The 22,983-nt window shown below is 43.2% G+C and overlaps 1 protein-coding gene across 1 annotated transcript; it reads right to left on the bottom strand.

Moving 5' to 3' along the window:
- Nucleotides 1–747: 747 nt before the first annotated feature.
- BCDIN3D (BCDIN3 domain containing RNA methyltransferase) lies at nt 748–7,977 on the bottom strand. The gene is given in 3 exon segments (XM_032420997.1): nt 748–3,722; nt 3,724–4,289; nt 7,725–7,977. Coding segments are annotated over 3 exon segments (876 nt in total). The 5' UTR covers nt 7,959–7,977; the 3' UTR covers nt 748–3,646.
- Between the last annotated feature and the right edge of the window lie 15,006 nt (nt 7,978–22,983).

Below are 22,983 nucleotides of genomic sequence, written 5' to 3'. Positions count from 1 at the left end.
CTAGGCCTCAATGTACAAAGATAAGTTAGGCTTGAGGAGATCAGTCTTATGGGGGGGGGGGCAGAGCCATATAAATGATGACAATATAATGAGGTAAATACTATAGTAGAGGCTTCCAGGCAAAGTCCCCACTAGAATGTAGTAAAAAATGCAAAGTGCCACAAGAGTTGGGGGGAAGATTTCTGACAAAATGTAACATCTGAGCCATCTTTTAGGACAAACGGTTCAACCAGGTTGCAAGGTGGTAGAGCTGGGGGAGAAAGAAGGGACACAGAGGCAGTTTGTGCTACGTCTCAGAGATATGAAAGGACATGGCACATCTGACAGGGTGGTAGGTGAGTTCAATGTGACTGGTGTGTGGAGGAAAAGCATGAAGACCAGCGCTGTTCAGTATACCTTTCTGCAGTGATGGAAATGGTCTAAATCTGTGCTAATAAGGTAGCCACTAGTCACATATGGCTATTGAACACCTGCAATGTGGCTAGAATGACTGAGGAGCTGAACTTTAAATTTTATTTCATTTTATTTAATTTAAATTTAAATACCATGTGGCTACTTTTTTTTTTTTTTTTTTTTTATTTGACAGAGAGACAGAGAGTACAAGCAGGAGGGGCGGCAGGCAGAGGCAGAGGGAGAGGGAGAAGCAGGCTCCCCGCTCAGCAGGGAGCCTGACGTGGGGCTCGATCCCAGGACCCCGAGATCATGACCTGAGCCAAAGGCAGACGCTTAACTGTCTGAGCCACCCAGGTGCCCCACTATGTGGCTACTATTGAACAACATTGGTTTAGGCACTGGATAAAGGACAGGACTCTAGGCACTAGGGAACCACTAAAGGTTTTTAAGCATAATACTAGCATAACTAGATATTTGAGGAAAGGAACACTGGCAGCAGGGATTAGAGGGTAGATGACTTAACAGAAATGCCTGGTAGGCACCAGCCACGTGGATGGAATAAATGGGACTTACATGTAATTGGTAGAATTTACCGGACTTTGTAACTTTGTCAATGTGGGGAGTATAAGTGAGAAGACTCAACTGAAGTTTGCAGCTTGAGCAATGGGTGGATGGCAACAACAGATAGGATTAGGTTTGGAATGAGGGTAGAGTTTGCTTTGGGATATCGTTGACTCTGAGGTAACTAAGAACTATCTAAGACGATATGACTACAAAACAGGAAAAATATTAATCTACAACTGTAGAGGTGGGGCCACAAATATATTTGGGAGTTATTAGCATATAGGTGGTCGCTAAAGGCATGGGAGTGGAGGAACTCACCAGAGGAAAAATATGTAGAAGAGGACTGGATGGACCCTAAGGGACCCTAAGCAATCAAAGTGTGGTCTATTTTGGTTTGCCAAGAGTCACCTGGGGTTTTTTTAACAAAAAACCGATTCCTCATTGTGAATGTATTTAATGCCATGGAATTGTACACTTAAAAACAGTTAAAATGGTAAATTTTATGTTATATACATTTTACCACAATAAAAAAATGCAAAAAAACACTCAAATCTAGTCAAACCAAACCGATTCCCAGACCCCATTCCTAACCTGAATCACTGTTTCTGGAGATGAATCCAAGACTCTCCAGGTAACTTAAGTTCAATTAAAATTTGAACTAACTGCTTTAAGAGTAGAGAAAAACTAAGAGATAGCTATGAAGAGAATAAAGGGAGAAGGGCACGGTGAAGAAACCAAGGAAGAGCAGTTCAAAGAAGGGGTCAGTAGTGCTGTATAGTGCCATGACCCAGGAGGAAGACTGAACAAGAAGCCTCAGGATATGGCATTCAGGGGGGTCATTGATGAATGGGAAATGAGAGAGCAGATGCTGTGGGGTCTATTCTTTCAAGGGCTTTGCTCATGTTTGGTGGTAAAGAGATGGAGGGAGAGACTGAATAAACCCGAAGGGAGACTGGACAGACGAAAAGCTGGTGGTTTTCAAGATGAGAGAGAATTGAGCATGTTGGCAGGTGGACAGGGAGTCAATGAGGCCAAGGATACACCAAGGGGATCCTCAATAAAGCCCAGTTTGGGAGAGGTAGTAGAGGTTGGGATCAGGAATTCGGGCAGAGGTTATTTGGGTAAAAGCTCACTGGGTAAGTTCAGAAGTGAAAAGGAGGGAAGATGAAGGGGTTTAAGACTGAGGGCAAGAAAAGACTTCCTGACACAGCAAACAAGAATGGCGCTGGTTGGTGGTTAGGTCATCTGCTTAGATTAATGGAGCAGGGATACAGAGTCAAGAACCTGCAGAAGGGTAAAAGTCTAGAAGAGTCACTAAGATGAAAGTGATCAGGAGCAGGAATATAAAAAGACTGAAAAGTAGTACTGGAGTCTGAGATTGGAAATAGCACCAACCACATAATTATCCTGCACAAAATAGAAAAATTGGTTTGCCTAAATGAAGGTTTTGGTTCCGTTCTCCTATCGTTTAGGGACTGCACCAGTTTTTGCTCTCTCATGCATAAAGTTGAAATTCTCTAGCAGGAACTTTTACTAGCTTCTCCATCAAAAGGTCGAATGTCTAACTGGTGGTTCAGACTCTCTTATTCCCTACTCCTCCTATAACTTCAGAAAATAAAAGGATCTTAAGGATTTTGAAGCTCATCAATCTAGTCTCCCTTCTTAGCTAGGTATATTTTGTTTTCTCATCTTCTCTCCACCAAACAAATGTTTCTCCATCTTCCACTTTCCCTTGGACTCAACTCATAGGTATCAAAACCTGACAAACATCAGTGACACCTATCCCATAGCATTGATGCTAAAGTCATCCAATTGTAGACTGCATTTTATGCCTGCTTCCCTCCACATATTCCCACCCCCATACTGGTATGCTTTGGCAGAGGACGCTAACAAAAAAAGTCCTGAATTAACTTACTCTCTGGCATGTTTTCCATTCTGAGCTTGGGTGAGGTTCTTTTTCTTGAGCTGAAACCTCCCCAGATAGAGTGGTTAAAAGCAGAAGTTTCCTACCTACGCCAGAATCACAGGGCATTCTAAATCATATTCAAGTCACTTTTATTATATATAATTATACAGTCCCACTTCATTAATTTCATTTGTACCAGCTGGATATTGGGTTCATAATTTAAATCTTTTAAACATTTTATAAATGCTAGTCAGTGCATTTTGGCCAGTATCTGTTACCTGCTGTGCTGAACCTGGGCATGTTGGAGACTTGACCTGCTCTGGAAAGATAAGATGTTTTTCTTACTAACCCTCTCCTTTAGCCAGGCCAGTGACTCTTCATTCCAGATTGTATTGTGAGGTTTTGCCTGAAAGGCAGGATGAGTAAGTCCAGAAAAAGCCTGAAGAAGCCAGATTAGATTCAAGTTGCCCATGAAACTGATACATTCTAAGGCTAGCCTGGTATAAGTCTCTAACCACTAGAAGCAGCCCCTTCCATATCCTAGAACCAGGATCACTTTCTCTAGGCCATCTCAATCTGGATAACCCAGCTCATTGCTCCACAGATATATTCTTTTCCAGGATCAACTCAAACAGTAGGGAATAGATACTGATTCTTTCAATTGTATGTCTTGGACAAAAGCTTCTGCCACGTTTTGAGGCTACCTTACAATCATGAATTAAGGCAAGTTAACCTAATTCTTAGTATTCAGTATCTCTTTCCTGGTCTTCCTGCCCTCCTGTCTCACTGTCTCCAGAATCTTAATCTGTTCCTTTCTTTCCCTTCCTCTGTCAGTAATTCAGGAATCGGATGAGTCTCTGGTTTGTTTTGCCCTGAAGAGCAGAAGGCTTCGGTCCCAGCTGGTGTTGCCAAAGCAGCATACTAATTCCATGCCATGGTCCTGGGTCAAGATCTGCACAATCTGATTGGCCATATCACCTCGGATGGCAAGGGAACGGAAGTGGTCAAAATCATGAAGACCCAGCTTCCGGAGACGCCTTGCAGCTGCCCGGTAACACTTCCAGGGCTGTGGCTCCACAAGGAGGTAGCGGCAAAGGGAGGAAAGGTGACCCAGGAACTCCCATAGGCCATGGTCCCCGTGGTTCAGATGAATCCACATGGTTATTGACATGCAAAAGCCAATGTCAAAAACTGAACGTCCAAACTGGTTTAAGAAAGAGCTCAAGAGAACTTTCCGGGTCCTCTGATTCATAAAGTCCAGGGTGATAAAGGTCAGGGCATCAGGAAAAGGGCATTCTTTTTCAGCTCGCTCCACCAGGACTGGATCTATGTCGCAGCAGAGTAGATGGAGTTCTCTTGAGGCATCTGAGCAGGTCTCCCCATCACGTAGGGAAAGGAAGTGTTTGTACAGAGCCACACTCAGATCCTAGAGAAATCCAAAAGAGCTTTGTCATTGCAGCTCTCAACCAGTGAATGTAAGAAAAACCTCTATCTCTTATCATCCCTTCGGACTGTCACTTACCCTTGGCTTTATAGGATGTGAAGCTCCTAGGTTAAGGAGGTTGCCCAAAAAGTTTTCCACAGAGCAGGTTCTTGGCCCCCTCCAGGGGTCTCAGGCTATAATGTGTCCTCTCTATACTTTCCTGACATTGATGGTACATTGGGTTGTATGGTTGAAAGTTACAGCCAAATGAATGCAGCAAAGGAGCTGAGAGTAGTCTTTCCCACCTTAAGTAATATGCTGGTAAACTCACTTTTTTTTTTTCTTTTTTTAGGTATCTCAGACCCTAGGGAGGAGGAAAGAGTTCCAAGGGCATAACCAGTGTCCCTTATCAGGAAGGTGAGGAACAGAGCAAGCACCATCTTATAAAAATCTGCTTTTCAGACTTGTAGTTGGGTAAGTCTGGATTCCAGAGATTCCTCATTTAGCCTTCACTCTACAACCTCAATTTTACTACCTGGCTTATGCTTCACTACCCCCTTCTGAGATTTATTCTGCTTCTACATCCATTACTCCCAAAAGTCACTGCTGATCTTCTTCCTTCTAGCCAAGTCTAATGATTTGTGATTTTCACCATCTCGGCACCTTTTTGACTCTTAAACAAGTCACCATCTCCTTTCTCTAGCGTTGACTTCTATAACCATTATAACCAATTCAAATTTATGTTGTTCTAATCCATTTTTTCAAGGCATTTTTTTTTTTTTTAAGATTTTATTTATTTATTTGACAGAGAGAGAATGAGAGAGAAAGCACATGAGAGGGGGAGGGTCAGAGGGAGAAGCAGACTCCCTGCCGAGCAGGGAGCCCGATGCGGGACTCGATCCAGGGACTCCAGGATCATGACCTGAGCCGAAGGCAGTCGCTTAACCAACTGAGCCACCCAGGCGCCCTTTTCAAGGCATTTTTATGTATCACCTCATTTTGCTCTGTGCAACAATCCTGTAAGGAAAATACTTAGGCCTTTTTGCAAGTGAAGAAAGTGTGGCGGGAAATCACCTAATGTCCAATAATGGTAGCATGGATACTTAAATGTGGTATATTCATTAAGATGGAATACTAAATAGCAGTTACAAATGAAGGAATTCAGCTCAGTGCATCAATATGGATGACAATGTTGAGTAGATAATTCTGAGTAAAAAAGCAAGACACAAAACAAAATACATGGTAAGCTTCCATTTATATGAAGTTCAAAAATGGGTAAGATTAAACTACATTGTTTAGAGATACAAAAATGGTGAGCTATAAAGAAAAGCAAGTAAATAATAAAAATCAGGCTAGTTGTTACCTTTGGGTGGAGGGGGGTTTTATGAACAGGGGAAGTGATATAAGGGATTCATGGGGTACTCACAATGTTTCATTCTTGATCTGGACTATTGTGATAAAGGTGTCTACATTATAATAATTCATAAAGTGTAAATTTATGTTTCATGCACTTTTCTGTATGTGTGGCATAGTTCACAAAAAATTCTGTATTTTAAAAAATGATTCAGAGGCTAGTGACTTGTCCAATGTCACATAGTACATGGAATGATTTAGGCTACATTAGATTCTTTCCTCTATACTAGGCTTCTCACATTTTAATATCCATATTAATAATTAATGATATGCATAACACCTATGGATCTTTTTAAAATAAAGCTGCTGATTTAATAGATTGTGTGGGGGGGGACTGAGATTCTGTGTTTCTAGTTTGTTTGTTTGTTTTATAAGTAGGCTCCATACCCAGCATGCAGCCAACTCGGGGCTTGAACTCACAACCCTGAGATCAAGACCTGAGATGAGATCAAGAATCGGACCCTTAATTGTCAGAGTTACCCAGGTGCCCCCTGAGATTCTGTATTTCTAATAAGCCACCCAAGTCATACTGATGCTGTAGATCAAGGACCACATTTTGAGTAGGAAGGTCCTATACTATGCTGCTTAATTTTCTCTCCATTTCCATACTTATTTCTATTCTGACTCCCTCTTCCAATCTGATTTTGGGTATGCCAGTTTGACTAGTCATTTTGCTACATCAGTCACTCCTCCACATCTCTTCACCCTCTCCATCCTCAATTCCCCAATCTCAGAATACCCTAGAAGCTTAAAAAAGAAAACACAGGGGTGCCTGGGTGGCTCAGTTAAGCGTCTGCCTTTGGCTCAGGTCATGATCCTAGGGTCCTGGGATGGAGCCCCACATCGAGCTCCCTGCTCAGCGGGGAACCTGCTTCTCCCTCTCCCTCTGCCTGTCGCTCCCCCAACTTGTGCTCTCTCTGTCAAATAAATAAATAAAATCTTAAAAAAAAAAAAGAAAAGAAATCCTGAATCAGTTGGTCTAGAGTGAGGCCTGGGCGTTTTAGAAATGTAAATAAAGCACCCTATAAATTATGGTACATCCATTACAATTTTGAAGCTGCTAAAAAAGAATGTAGTGACATGAGTGACCTCCAAATTATCAAGTGAAAAGCAAGGTGAAAAGCAGTGTGCTACTATGTATAAAGCTAAAAGAGGTAGGATATTTATACATACATAAATGCTTGTGTACACATAGGGTGCATATCCAGGAAGTTATAAACAGCGGTTGCCATTGTGTAGGGGTAAAGGAGAATTGAGAATTTAGGGTCAGGAGTAGAGACTTACTTTTTATTACATGCCTATAAGTTGCAATCACAGGGTCAGAATGTCTGCTCCTCTAGGATATGCTAGTAGTTACAAGAGGTGTCAGAGAGACATTTCGATATTCTGGATGTGATTTCACTATAATCACTCTACGCGTAAGAACACTTTGCGGTAAGAAGACGTGGCAATGCCTTCCTCCACCAGGAGGCTGTATTCTCCCTCTCGATCCTGTCCACTGTACTCAGTCAACTCATTGCTTTTTAAATAAATATCCACTTGGCTCCAGGGTCCATCCTACACTATATGGCACACGAGTCTTAATTCCAAACATGATTCAGTCACCCCGGCTCATCTCTTCCAGTAAACCAATCCCAACCCTACGCTCCCAAAGGTGAGTCTCCGGAAGCCCCGTCTCTGAAGCCAGGTCGCCAGCTACGCTGGACAGGAGGCAAGTGCGGAAGCCCAAATACGGTGACCCTTCCCACATGAGGTTTGGCCGTGAGGTGGCGAACGCACGGGTGGGGACGCAGGAATTTGGAACAGAGTTAAAAATCATTCCTCCCCAAGATTCCTAAGAGAGATGGTGGTGGGACCCTAGAGGTCCGGTAGCAGCAGCACGGGGCTGACCCACGCGACGCCTTTAAATTCTTTTTGGAAAAGTCGTGATGGGTGTGACCGCCATGCCCGAACCAAAGCCCCAGCGAAAGCAGAGGAAGCCAACTGCCCGGCTCCCCAACCTCCGACCCCGCCCCCGTCACTCACCCCAGAGTTACACCCCACGTCGAGCCCCAGGATCGGCTTCGTTTCGGAACTCTGAGGAAAGAGCCGGCGAAGCAGCTCCGGGGGCAGGAGGCGGAGCCGTTGTTCTGGAGGATGGAAGCGGGAATAATGAGGGAAATTTCCAAATGGGGCTGCCCCGGGTTCCAGAATTCGCGGTTCCTCTTCCGCCGCGGCCTCTTCAACGCCCCCCGTAGCCTGTTTCGGGGACGCCGCCATTAGTCAGTCTGGCCTCTGCGTCCCGGCGGAACCGGAAGTCGGAAGTCGGAAGCCGGCTTGCGAGCTGCACGGGCACCAGCGCGCGTGCGTTGAATGGCAAAGGCGGGTGGGTCTGAGGGCTGACGTCCACGGGGAGAGAGCTGCTAGCCGGGCTTGCGTTGCTTTGTTGAACCCTCACCACAGCCTAGGGGGTGGTTAGTAATATTATCCCATTTTACAGGTGAGGAAGTGAGGGCAGAGAGGTTAAGTGACTTGCCCAAGCTGACAGTTTGAACTTGAGGTACCCAGAACAAGAAGTTTGTTGGGATGTTGGAAATAAATTTTGATCCAGCTACATTCCTTTACAAGTGCATTAAGTGAGATCCAGAGGGTAGAAATTACTTACCCAGAGTCACGCAAAGAATCTGTGATACAGGAACTTGCACCCGGTTCATCCCATGGTTCCAGGAAAAGGTAGCCAGGAGCTACGGGTCACTTGAAGTGTCAGAAGACCAAGATGGCTCTGACTGCCAAGTGAGTCAGGTGGATAGGGCCAACTGTAAGTTGTGAGCTCCTTGAGAGGCAAGGACCATGCCTTAAGAGCCAGCACTTGAGAGTGCTTACAGGTGCCAAACACCTGACTAGGACCTCTACATATATTATTTCAATCGTCATATCACTCCTGTGAAGAAAAGACCGTAGTTATCCCATTTTTATATATGAGGACAGTGGGTTACAACCAATTTGTAACCTGCTCAAGGTCATGCAGTTAGAAATGATGGTACCAGGATTTGAACCCAGGCAGTCTGGTTCCAGAGGATGTGCTTGCAACCATTATGTTATTCCCAGCCTTGAATCCCCTATACCTACCATAATGCCTGGCCCAAAGATGCTCAATAAATATTTGTTGAATGAAAACTCAGTATTGATAAATGGTGCTGGGAAAACTGGATACTCATAAGCAAAATAATGAAAGTGGACCCTTACCTTACACAAAAATCAGCTCAAAATGGATTAAGAACTTAAATGTAAGACCTGAAACTGATAGCTAGAAGAAAAAGGAAACACTGATCTTGGCAATGATTTCATGAATATGACACCAAAAGCAGAGACAACAGAAGCACAAATAGACAAGTGAGATGACATCAAACTAAGAAACTTATGCACAGCAATGAAATCCATTGATAGAGTAAAAAGACAACTTAAAGAATGGGAGAAAATATTTGCAAACCATAGATCTGGTAAGGAATTAATTTCCAAAGTGTATAAGGAACTCCTATAACTTAATAGCAGGAGAACTAATAACATAAATAAAAACTGGGCAAAGGATTTATTTTTTTTAAAGATTTTATTTACTTATTTGACAGAGACACAGCGAGAGAGGGAACACAAGCAGGGGGAGTGGGAGAGGGAGAAGCAGGCTTCCTGCTAAGCAGGGAGCCTGATGTGGGGCTCGATTCCAGGACCCTGGCATCATGACCTGAGCTGAAGGCAGATGTTTAACGACTGAGTCACCCAGGCACCCCTGGGCAAAGGATTTAAATAGACATTTCTCCAAAGGAAAGCATACAAATGACCAACAGGTATATAAAAAGACACTCAGTGTTACTAATCATCAAGGAAATGCAAATCAAAACCACGATGAGATATTGCCTCACGTATGTTAGGATAGTTATTATCGAAGAACAAAAACAAAGACAAGTGTTTTGGCAAGTATGTGGAGAAAGTGGAACCCTTGTACACTGTTGGTGGGAATGTTAAATGGTGCAGCCTGTATGGAAATTCTTCCAAAAATTAAAAATAGAACTGCCATATGACCCAGCAATCCCATATCTGGGTATTTATCCAAAAGAATTTAAATCAAGTTCTCGAAGAGATAGTAGCACTCCCATGTTCATTGTGACACTCTTCACAAGAGTCAAGATGTGGAAACAAGTGTCCATTGAACAGATGAATAGATAAAAGAAATGTGGTATTGTATACAATGGAATATTATTCATCTTAAGAAAGAAGGAAGTCCTGGCCTTTGTGACAACATGGATGAACCTTGAGGACATTTTGCTAAGTGAAATAAGGCTGTCATGGAAGGCCAAATACTTCATGATTCCACTTATGTAAGGTATCTAAAATAGTCAAATTCATAGAAACAAAGAATATAATGGTAGTTGCTAGGGACTGGGGGGAGAGTGATAGGGGGAGTTGCTAATCAGTGGCTGCAAAGTTTCAGTTATGCAAGATGAATAAGGCCTAGAGATCTGTTGTACAATATTGTGCCTGTAGATAACAATATTGTGCTGTACACTTAAAAATCTGGTAAGAGGGTAGATCTCACATTAAGTGTACTTACCACATGAATTAACATTTAGGAGAACAAAAACGAACTCAATAGAAGCTGCAAGTAGATGACTAAAGCCAGGTTTGTTTTAGGAAAATTAGAATGGAAGGAAGAAAGGAGCTGAACTGAAACAGACAAAGTGGAATGGAGGTAGGCAAAATATGGGCTGAGCCAGAGGTAGGAAAAGAACAGAGCTGGTAAGGAGAGAGACCGAGGGGTTAGCCCAGGTAGCAGTTTCCAGTTAGAAGCCAGGATAGCCCAGAATATCCAACAGGTTCGGCCAGGGGTCAGCAGAGTTGTGTTGACCTCTCCCCACCTGGCCTGCCATCTTAAAGGGCCTCCTGCTACATGAAGCCGTGGCTTGCTGAACTTCTAAGGAACTGAAGTATGACCTCTGCAGATAGTGTTATCTGCAGGTAAAATTTTAAGCAGCAGAGGTTAAAATGGGCCCTGTCTCTTGCCCTCCCAGTTTGTACTTCATACTTCCATCGCTGCCTGATCTATTTGGGGACATAAGTTAAAGACCAAAAGTCATAGTGGAATTGAGTAAGCCACAGTACTCTGAACAACTTCCAGAAAAAGTTCGGGGTGGAATAGCAGCCCCGGTACCATTTCTCTCCCCAGTGTTTTGACAGATTTTGGTGAGCCGAACTTACCTCCTTTTGTCACTAGATGGCGCTAGCACAAACCCTTGACCACCCTTCATTTTCAAGGCGCTGGAATCACCTTGCTTTTGTAAACCCTTTTTGTTTGCTTTTTTAAACACAGTATATATTATTGCCAGTAAGGTGTTTGATTTCACTAAGGACATGGGCATGTTTTTGAGTTTTTGAAACACTGTTCACCAGAAAGATAAAAAAGTCACCAGGTCTAGATGGAGAATGGCAGGCTCCTCCTCATCCTGGGATCCTTGAGAAGCAAAGATAGAGGTGGGTCTGGTAATGTTACTGGGGACCTAAAATACCTCAGAGGTGAGCCCATAAAGAGGCATTTTAGTTTGATCCACTCTGGTGACTTTTTGAACCTGTGTCCATTTTTCATTTTTGACTGGCCCAGATGACCTGACAATACTCAGCTCCTGGGCTTGGGGCCTGAGTCACCCCAACACCTCAAATAGCTATAGCAGCACTTAGGAGCATGCTCTACACTGCAGTTGGCCAGGTTTTGTGGAGCCTGATGCTTATACAATTGTGGGGGTGGATGTGCTTGGTGGGTGGGGGATGGCCTAGATGAGGGATAGGGATTAAGGAGGGCACCACTGGGTGTTCTATGTAAGTGATGAGTCAGAAACCACTATTGCATGGTATGTAAACTAACTAGAATTTAAATAAAATTTTTTTAAAAGATTACAAATACAGAGACATGTAAAAGTGAGTATTTATTTACAATGAGGAAATAAATCACAACAGATTACACATTTTTATTTTTTATTTTTTTTAAGATTTTATTTATTTGAGAGAGCATGAGCAGGGAGAAGGGCAGAAGGAGAGGCAGACTGCCCGCTGAGCAGGGAGCCCGATGCGGGGCTCGATCCCAGGACCCCAAGATCATGACCTGAGCCAAAGTCAGACACTTAACTGGCTGAGCCACCCAGGTGCCCCCAAATTACACATTTTTAAAAGCTCTGGAATTTTAGCTCATAGATGAAAGAAACTTGATCAAGTTTTTCCCCAGTTTGATGACAAACTAAATTTACATGACATTGCCAATAACAAATTGTGAACCTGAAAGAGACTTTTCTAAATGATCAAATAATAAAAGGCAAATTTGGGTGTGCCTGGGTGGTGTAGCTGGTTAAGCATCCAGCTCTTGGTTTTGGCTCCAGTTATGGGATTGAGCCCTGCGTCGGGCTCCACCCTCAGCGCAAAGTTGGCTTGGGTTTCTCTCTCCCTTTCCCTCTGCCCCTCCCCGCAAATAAGCAAATCTTAAAAAAAAAAAATAAAGGGCAAATTTAATCTGCCATGCTAAGAAAATACTGAATTATCTTTTTTGTCCTCTCTAAAAAATGGTATTATTAAATCATTGCCATATGAAGAAACAACCAAAGAGTATGTAGCCAAAAATGTAAGAAAAAAGTAATATTCAAGTGTGACTAGCATTTAATTCATCAAATTATTATGGGAGTTTTTTGTGATATTTGTGGTATTTGTCAGCTTTTAAAATTTTTCCTGTGCAAAGACTAATCTTAGATATACTCTTCAAATTGATTACATTTACTAGCCAATTTGCCTTTGAAAACCTCATTATAATTGGTGTATTTTGAGTTTTTTATTATCTGCTTTGATCTTGGTAATTTGTGTCATCAAAAAAATATAAAAATAAGAATTCTTAGAAATTGTATTTTGAACAGTTCCCATCAAAAAAGAAAAGAATGTATGGTACATTTATAATGATATGCTATGTTATTGAGTATATTGCCAACAGGACAAAACTTACTTTGACTAGATGTCAATATGGACAGAATCCTCTGCTTATTTTTTTGCACAGCTGACAATTGGAAGAATTTTCTTCAGACTAGCTTCTGGCTTCATACATCTTCTAACCCTTATTTTTTCCTCCACTCCTGCATACTTCTGGTACCAGGTGCTAAATGTAGGACAGGTTTAGATCTTGATTTGAACTCTGGCCTTGTACCTCTAGGTCATAATAGTGGTGGATAAGAGACTTCTAGAATTATTCCTTCAGCAGGTAAAAGTTCAGCTATGCATGGAAGTAATTTTAAACCATGTGAATAGATCCTAAATGGAGTGTATCTCCAACTAAACTTCCCCTTAGCTGGATTCCAAAAATGCCTGTAGCCATTCCAATGCCATTTAACACAAGGGCAAATGTGAATGAAGGGACATCGAAGTGGAAATCCAAGTTTTAACCACCGGTACTTAAAATATCATATTTTTTCAAATTTTACAAAAACAAATGACCCTGTAGACACATTTCTAGGGCCTTAGAAGTGTTCTATGAGTAAATGAGGACCCTGAAGCTTGAGCTTCATTAGCTCCATGGCAAATTCATCTCTGCCCTGCACAGAACATATACCCAAGAACAATTAAAATGCAGAGGTGTGTATATATATAACTGGAATTATACAAGTCTGGAACGATCGACATGTATAATGGTTTCTATGGCTTCCTAAGGAACCTTGTGCAGCTGATGTCTTGGCCCATGGTCTTGTCCATCTTACTCTCCCTTCTTTCCCTTTCAAATCATGCCCTAGAGCCCCTGCTCCCTGCTTTTCCACCTCACTCACTGCCTCCATTTGGGGATCAGAGGGCCTCAGGACTGAGGGTTAATCAGGAGTCTGTGTATATTTTAAAATATCGAGTCTATTTTCTCACAGAAACTCCAACAAGGGACTCCTGTCTGGACTTTTGGAACACAACCCATCTGTAAATGGAGAACTTACTCCTTATTATAGTTGAGAAATTCTATAATTAGTCCTTGCAGAGTTTTAAACCACTTGGAAACAATAACCATACAATTTATAAATGGAGTGTTATAGCTGAAACGCAACCAAGAGAACCCATATTTTGAACCCCTTATTTTCTGACGAGGAAACCGAGATCCAGGAGGTAAAGGCAGTTTCTCCAAAGACAGAGCCAAATTGGTCAGGGCAGGCTAAATGCTGTAACAAGTAACCCCCAAATCTCAGTACCTTACCATAATATAATAAAGGGTTATTTCTCCCTCGTTGTCACAGTCCATTGTGGGTCAGTGGGGAAGAGGGGAAGGGCTCTAAATATACTAAAAAATATTACTTCGTACACTTTAAATGGGTGAACTCTACGTTATGTAAATTATATCTTAATAAATCTGTTTAAAAAAGAAAAAAATTGAACAAACACCATATGACCCAAGCCATCACACTCCTGGGCATTTATACTAGAGAAATGAAAATTTATATCCACACAAAACCTTTACATGAATGTTCATAGGGCTTTATTTTTTTTTAAGATTATATTTATTTGAGAGAGAGAGAGACAGAGAGAATGAACAGGGCAGAGGGGCAGAGGGAGAGGGAAAAGCAGACTGCCCACCGAGCAGGGAGCCCCACATGGGGCTTGATCCCAGGACCCTGAGATCATGACCTGAGCTGAAGGCAGATGCCCAACCCAGGGCACCCCAGGGTTTATTTGTAATAGCCAACAATTGGAAACAACCAAAATGTCCTTTAATAGGTGAATGGTTAAATGAAATGTGGGACAGCTGTAGCATTGACTATTACTCAGCAATAAAAAAGAACAAACTGCTGATACATGCATCAGCTCAAATGGATGTCAGAGGCATTATACTGTGTGAAAAAAAAATCCCTGCAAGACAAAAACTATATGATTCCATTATATAACATTTTCAAAATGGAAAAAAAAATTATAGAAGATGGAAAACAGATTAGTGGTTGCCAGGGATGGTAGGGGTGGATGTGACCATAAAGGGATAGCTCAGGGAAGATGTTTGTGACGATGGAACGGTTCTGTGTCATTTTTTTTTTTTTTTTTTTTTTTGGTTCTGTGTCTTGATTGCTGTGGTAGTTACATGAATCTGCATGTGTGATAAAATGTCACAGAACTATATACACACATACCAGTGTTAATGTCCCAGTTTGGGTAGTGCATTATAATCACAAAAAATGTAATCATTGAGGGAACCTGGTGAGGGGTGTATGGGACCTCACTGCCACATATAATTATTTTAAAATAAAAAGGTTTTTTTTTTTTTTAGGATTTTATTTATTTATTTGACAGAGAAATTCTGAAGGAAAGTTATTTCCAAACTTTCATTTGATACACAGCCAAATGATGAATTGTGAACACAAAATGAAGACACTTCTAGACATGCAAGAAACCAAAAGTATTATTTCCCATCAACTCTTTCTCAGGAAGTTGTTGGGAAAGGTTTTCCACTAAAATGAGTAGAAAGCCCGAGAAAGGGAAGTTCATGGGATCTAGAATGCAGGTTTCCAACAGAGGAGGGTGGTGAAGGGGATTCCCCAGGATGGAGATGAGGAGAGATGCCCGCGTAACAACTGCACAACAGAGCTCCGGAGAATCCAGTGCAGGCTAGAGAAGTCAGAAGATTTGGAAAGACGATATGGTGTCAGCAAGATGAAATGATAGAACATCTAATATATTTGAACATACTGGGAGGATATTTACCCACTTAAGGTGGTGAAGAAAAATAATAAGGACATAGGAAAGTAAATGTACAAACAACTAACAATAACTGATTAATGTCCAGAAAAGCAAAACGTTGTGCAAGAAAGGAAAAGTAATCACCATATACTACATAGGCCTGTGGTCAACAGGGTTTACAGTCTTAATATGTAAACATTCAATATTGATCAACTCATAATTATTGATATAACCATATCAGAAGGACCCAGGGAGTGGGTGGAAGAGGAAGAGAGAGAGAGTGTGTGTGTGTTTGCATGCCCTGATTTCCATCTCTCTTTCCCAGTTTTTTTTTTTTAATTGTATTTATTTATTTGACAGAGAGAGACACAGCGAGAGAGGGAACACAAGCAGGGGGAGTGGGAGAGGGAGAAGCAGGCTTCCCGCTGAGCAGGGAGCCCGATGCGGGGCTCGATCCCAGGACCCGGGGATCATGACCAGAGCTGAAGGCAGACGCTTAATGACTGAGCCACCCAGGCGCCCCTCCCAGTTTGTTTTGAAAACTTTCTGTTTTTCCCTCTGACTGCCCTTTTATTTTCTTCTTCAAACTAATGTATTTCCCATGCTTTCAATAATGCACATGTATTAGTTTTTATATTCAGAAAAAGAAAAAAACCAACACAGCTTATTACAAAGAAAAGGTCAGGAATGATGTCTCCAAGCATCCTCAGCTCCCATCCTTAATGCACTATGGACTTAGCATCTGTAAATTTTTCTAAATGTTATTTGAACCTATGTACAGTTTCAGCATGTACCACTGCTTGGGCATAATGAATTTCATAAGGTTACCATGCTATGCAAGGAATTCTTTCATAGAATCATAGAATCCTTACCTTTTCATTTACCATCTTTCAAATCCAAGGGGTTCCCTACAGTCAAGGGTTTTGTAAGGTGTGTTTAGGACAGTGTGGCTGAGGCAAGGTCTGTGAAGGGAACAGAGGCTGGAGGCCTGGGGTGCTTTGAAGTTAGTGGAGGCAGAGGAGCTGGTGAAGAAACCAGGAAGAGAAGATGAAGACCCACCTCCTCTCCCCTACTAAGGACACAAAGGGAAGACAGATCTAACTGGCAGGCTCCCTGGTGCCTCCTGAAACATGAATATGCAAATGACTCGCCTGAACCTCTTGTTAAAGTGCAGATTCTGATTTGGAGGTCTGGGGTCTGCATTCTTTTCTTTCTTTCTTTCTTTCTTTCTTTTTTTTTTCCAGAGAGAGAGAGAGCATGTACTCTCATGAGTGTGAAGGGAGGAGGGGCAGAGGGAGAGAGAGAGAGAATCTCAAGCAGGCGCCACGCTCAGCAAGGAGCCTGACCCGGGGCTCCATCTCCGAGATCATGACCTGAGCTGAAATCAAGAGTCAGACGCTTAACCAACTAAGCCACCCAGGCGCTCCTGGGATCTGCATTTCTGACAGGTCCCCAGGTGATGCCAAGGCTGCTGGCCCATGGACAATGTTTTGAGTGCCTAAAATGATCTGCAAGGTCCTCTAAAAACTGACCTGTTTCTTCAGCTTCCTCTCCTCCACCCACTCCCCACCCCATTCTAATGTCTCTGTTGCAGCCATGCTGAACCACTCAGAGTCCCTAATGTGCGGGGTGGGGGCTCCTGTCCTTGCACAGGCTGTTCCCTGGGCCTGGATTCTACCCTCCCCCTGCCCCCCATGATTGCTACTTTCCTGAGACCCAGCTCATGTGTGTCCTCTTTTGTGAGACTTCACCACCCACTCTTCTTCAGAAAGAGTATTTCTCTCCCTCTACCTAGATGTGTGTCTATTACTGCCTTTCTCATACAAGATTGCAATTTTTTATTTACTCTGAACTTACTGAAGGAAGTGACCCTGTCCTGTCTTTTGTATCCCCAGCATCTGGTACAGTGCTGGCAGCTAAATAAATGCCACCTAACAGAATGAATGCTTGTTTTATAAAGAAGGAATAGATTCTCAACAATGTACAGTTTTACATTTTTTTGTTTTACAAAGAGGACCAAAAAAAAAAAAAAAACCCCACTGGGAAAGGATATTCAATGCACGAAGTAGGTGATATTGGTAACTGTCAATACCGCCAGTTTCCTTCCCATCTGCCTTCCCTTTCTCCTTTCCTTCTTTCCAATCATCCTTCCCTCTTTCTTTCCCTCTTTTTTCTGTTGATTCTTTGAATTTTTTATTATTTATTTTTTTAAAAAGATTTTATTTATTTGACACACAGAGAGAGAAAGGGCATAAGCAGGGGGAGTGGCAGAGGGAGAGGGAGAAGCAGGCTCCCCACCGAGCAGAGAGCCTGACATGGTGCCCCATCCCAGGACCCCAGGATCATGACCTGAACTGAAGGCAGATGCTTAATTGACTGAGCCACCCAGGTGCCCCCTTTTTATTTTTTTTTAAAGATTTTATTTATTCATTTGAGACAGAGAGAGACAGACAGACAGAGAGAGAGAGCACGAGCTGGGGAGGGACAGAGGGAGAGGGAGACATAGGCTCCCCGCTGAGCAGGGAGCCTGACATGGGGCTTGATCCCAGGATCCTGAGCTGAAGACAGACACTTAATCATCTGAGCCACCCAGGCGCCCCAATTCTTTGAAATATTTTTTAAAGATTTATTTATGTATTTGGGAGAGAGAGAGTGAGCAGGGGGAGGGGCAGAGGGAGAGGGAGAGAACCTTTAAGCGGATGCCCGGCTGAGGGCAGAGTCCGACATGGGGTTCTATCCCAGGACTCTGAGATCATGACCCTGAGATCCTGACGTGAGCCAAAATCAAGAGTCGGCCGCTCAACTGACTGAGCCACCAAGGTGTCCCTATTCTCTGAATTTTTCTTTTTAGTATACTTCATTATACAAGTTACGTAATTTTTCAGTATAGAAAACTTAGTAAATCTAGATAAACCACAAGAAAAGACCTGAAGTCTTATGCACCACCTGGAGATAACCACAATTAACATTTTGATGTATATCCATCTAGATTTTTTCTTATCCATAAGTGTACATAAAATGTGTGTGTGTATCTATATATTTAATTAACATTAAACAAATTAACTTTTAAAATAGTACTCACTGAAATGCAACTGTGGGCATAACCTCCTTTGGAGATAACACCAGAAGCCTGCATTTCGGAACATTTTTAAAAATTTTAGATCTTTTTTTGTACCGTTTTTAGTTTTAATTCCAGTGTAGTTAAGTACAGTGTTATGTTAGTTTCAGGTGTACAATCTAGCGATTCAACAACTCTACATTATTCTGGGCTCATCATGAGTGTACTCTTTAATACCCAATCACCTGTTCACTTGAGAACATTTTTTTTTTTTTTTTTAAAGATTTTTTATTTATTTATTTGACAGAGAGAGACACAGCGAGAGAGGGAACACAAGCAGGGGGAGTGGGAGAGGGAGAAGCAGGCTCCCCGCGGAGCAGGGAGCCCGATGTGGGACTCGATCCCAGGACCCTGGGATCATGACCTGAGCCGAAGGCAGTCGCCCAACCAACTGAGCCACCCAGGCGCCCACTTGAGAACATTTTTAAGGACTATAAGCCAGTTAGCTTGTGGCGTATCCCTCAATTTGGTTTTGTCTAGTGTTTTCTCATAAGACTCAGGCTTTGAGTTTTTTTGGTAGGAATTACAGGGGTAGAATGTGTCCTTGTGAGTACATCACATTGGAAGAGACACATAGTGCCGATTATTTGGTCCCCCCAACCGCCCCCCAACCACACACACACCAGGCCTTTATTCAAGCTGTTCCCTCTGTCGGAATGACACTCTTCTCTCTTGCCTGCTTGACTAAAATTTGCTCCTCCTTTAAGATCCAGCTCAAAGTTCTCGGAGAAGACTTTCCTAACTCTTCATCTAACTACACTAGTGTGGCACTTACCATGTGACAGTCACTTCCCTGTCATCTCCGTACCTGACGGAGCTCCCTGACAACAGGCTCTCTGTCTTAAGGTGGTGGATATGTCATTCAGCATTCTCCTGGGAGCCATACTCTGGTTTTCCTTTGGGGAAATACCCCTCATTTTCCCTATCCCCATCCATGAGTGCAGCTCAGGGCTGAATATATGACCTGGGTCCAGTCACTCAGTGCCTTCCATCCCAGTGCCAGAGGGATTGGTCTAGTGAAGAGCTAGCTTCCGAATCAAGGAGGTCCCATCAGGGTCAACCAGGACTTCTGTCAGAATTGCTGCACCAGAGAACTCATGGAACACACACAATAGCCCTTCCATCACATTCCATTAGTCAAAGAACTGTGCTCATTGTGTTAAACTGCTCCATTCCACCCCCTGGCCTCATGCCCCTCCCAAGATCTCCCAAAGTTTCATTCCCCTACTACAGCAGGTTTAGGCTTGAGGTCCAGAATCACATCTAAATCAAGTGTATGTGCATGTGAGGCTCCTCAGGTTTGGTTCCTTAGGTAAGGCTGTTCTCAATCTGAACTAAATGTGAACTAAAGACATATAAATATATGTCTTATTAAATAACTAAAGTTATTTACCTGCATCCACACACACACACACACACACACACACGGCATATAATAGCAGGACAGACATAGGTCCAAAGGCCTCTTCATTTTGTATTATTTCCTCTCCCTTTCAGGTTGAGCTGGTGGTGCTTCTACCAATACAAAGCTTTTTTTTTTTTTTTTTAAGATTTATTTATTTATTTGAGAGAGAGAGAGGGAGAAAGCCAGAGAGCAGGGTGGGGGAGCGGCAGAGGGAGAAGAGAATCTCAAGCAGACTCTGTGCTGTGTGCAGAACCCCACCCCAATATAAGTCTTAAAAACTCTGGTTTTTTGGGGTGCCTGGGTGGCTCAGATGGTTAAGCGTCTGCCTTCGGCTCAGGTCATGATCCCAGGGTCCTGGGATCGAGCCCTGCATCGGGCTCCCTGCTCAGTGGGGAGCCTGCTTCTCCCTCTCCCTCTGCCTCTCTCCCTGCTCATGCTCTCTCTCTCTCTCTCTCTCTCTGTATCTCTGTGTCTCAAATGAATAAATAAAATCTTAAAAAAAAACAAAAACCAAAAAAAAAGCTCTGGTTTTTCTATGAATCTTACTGGGGCGCAGTAACAAGCTTCATTAGACAAGTTGCACTCATAAATCTAAGGCAAGGCCTCCTCTGTCTTGGGCCCCCAGGGAAGCTGCTGAAGGCTAGTATCTTTAAGATCGTGAGAAGCCCTATTGTTTAGCAGAGGGCCTGTGCAATAAACACCTTTAAGACTCTTAGGGGTACTTCCGTCTGTTGGAAAGATTCTATGAGGCCCCATCTTAGATCTTTCTGAGGTCTTAACAAAGGGCTTTGTAATCACACTTTTGTCCTTGTCTTTACCAGGAGACCGTGTTTTCCTGATAGTGTCCTGGATTTGATTTTTGACATTGGGCCCTTTATTACTTTGAGAATTCTTTGCTGGCTCGAAAGACTCTCATGGAGCTTTTTTTTTTTGTTTTAAGATTTTATTTATTTATTTGACAGAGAGAGACACAGCGAGAGAGGGAACACAAGCAGGGGGAGTGGGAGAGAGAGAGAAGCAGGCTTCCCGCTGAGCAGGGAGCCCGATGTGGGGCTCGATCCCAGGACCCTGGGATCATGACCTGAGCCGAAGGCAGACGCTTAACGACTGAGCCACCCAGGCGCCCCATCTCATGGAGCTTTTTATGTCTCCTCCAAATTCTGCTTAAAAACAGAATAATTCCTTCTTTAACTTTCCACTCACTATCTGTTTCTTAGGATACAAAGCCAAGATAAACCAATGGACACTCGCAATATTCTGCCTGGAAATCTTCTTAGCCAGATCCATCAGTTCATTAGGTCCTTTTTCTGTTTTTTTTTTTTACATTAGCGCAGAGAAAAGTTTTGCCAAAATTTCTACCATGATGCAACAAGGGTCTTTGTTCCTCCAGGTTCCAAGTACATTTTCCTCAACTTTCCTTTGAACGTTCACCTGCAGTCTCCTTGAAGCCCTTCTAGCCTTCCCTAACGGACTCACTGAGGCTTGTCAGGCATCTCCTATCACCTGGAATGCCAAAGCAATGCCAGATGTTTTAAATTTTGTTATGGCAGCATCTCACTTCCGGGGACCAAATTCTGTTCCAGTTATCTATTGCCACAAAGCAAACTATTTCAAACTTAGTGGCATAAAACAGCACTATTTTATTATGCTCATGGGTTATGTGGATTAAGAATGTGGACAAGGATGGTTTGTCCATGCTCCATGATGTCTTGGGCCTGAACTGGGAAAACTCAAATGGCTGGGGGCTGGGAGAGCTGAAGTTAGGGAATCTACTTCCAAAATGGCCTCTTCCCTCTCATGGCTGCCTCTTGATGGGCACGGTTGGTAAACTGGGCTCAGCTGGGTCCCTTGGCTGGAGCACATGGTGTCCTTATCATGGAGAAAAAAGAGCTAACAAGAGGGCATAGAGCTATTGAGGGACAGGATAAGGCTCACTTCTTTTGGCAAGGTTTTCCCAGAAAAGAAAGCAGAGATCTTGGAGAGGGTTTGGGGCTAGTAGGCTGGGAAGAAAGGATCTTAGTTCTGTGTGTGTGTGTGTGTGTGTGTGTGTGTGTGTGTGTGTGTGTAATCAGCAAGAGGGTGAGTGTGTGTGATCCGCAAGAGGGCAAACACTAGTTTGTTGGGAATAACCAGACTTGAGTGAAAGCAGATGGCATATTTATGAGCTGGATTAGGTCAGCTCAGCTCTGTAATTTCTCCAACCTAATTTAGGAGCCTGGGAATATGCGAATGAAGAGCCTTGGTGTGAGGACCATCCCAGGGGTGGGGGTAGGGGGATGTGCTTGGAGGCCACCACTTAAGACAGTAGCTGCCAGAAGGGGATGGATGGTATGGTGGGTTGTATAGTGATATCCAAAAAGAGATGTACAAGTGCTAACACCCTGGTACCTATGAATGTGACCTTTTTCAGAAATAGGGTCTTTGTAGATATAATTAAAGACCTTGAGGAGAGATCATCATCCTGGCTTTAGGGTGGGCCCTAAATCCATGACAGGTATTCCTTATGAGAGAAAGGAGAGGGAGAGTCAAGACACAGAGACACAAGGGAAAAGACCGTGTGAAGACAGAGGCGGAAATGGGTGGGCAGCCCCAAGCCAAGGAACAGCAAGATCTCCAGCAGTCTCTAGAAGTTGGAAGAGAGGCATGGAATGGCTTCTCCCTTGGGGCCTCCAAAAGGAACCAACCCTACTGACCCCTTGATTTCAGGCTTCTAGCCTCCACAACTGTGTGAGAATCACTTATTTCTGCCATTTTAAGCTACCGGTTTGTAGTAATTTGTGACCGCAGCCCTAGGAAACTACTGAAGAATGAACAGGCCGAAGGCAGACAGAGTGGGGCTGAAGGGCTGGCTGGAAGCAGGAGGAGGAGGCCAGGGAGCCCAGTGGTGCCAACCCCGCCCCGACCTCCTGCGTGGACCGCCTTCCCTCCCTTTCCACCAGTGCGTGTGCTCAGCCTTCCATGCGCTTCAGACCCTGACTCGGAGGCCCCCCGCCTTGCCACTGTTCCACACCTCCTCAGTACTTGCTTCCCTGCCAGGCATGCTTTCAAGAGCATTAACTTGG

Source organism: Phoca vitulina, unplaced genomic scaffold (assembly GCF_004348235.1).
Source record: "Phoca vitulina isolate PV1807 unplaced genomic scaffold, GSC_HSeal_1.0 scaffold23, whole genome shotgun sequence".
In the NCBI taxonomy this organism is placed as follows: Eukaryota; Metazoa; Chordata; class Mammalia; order Carnivora; family Phocidae; genus Phoca; species Phoca vitulina.
The sequence above is the reverse complement of the archived record's forward strand: the minus strand, read 5'-3'. Positions and strand labels throughout refer to the sequence as shown.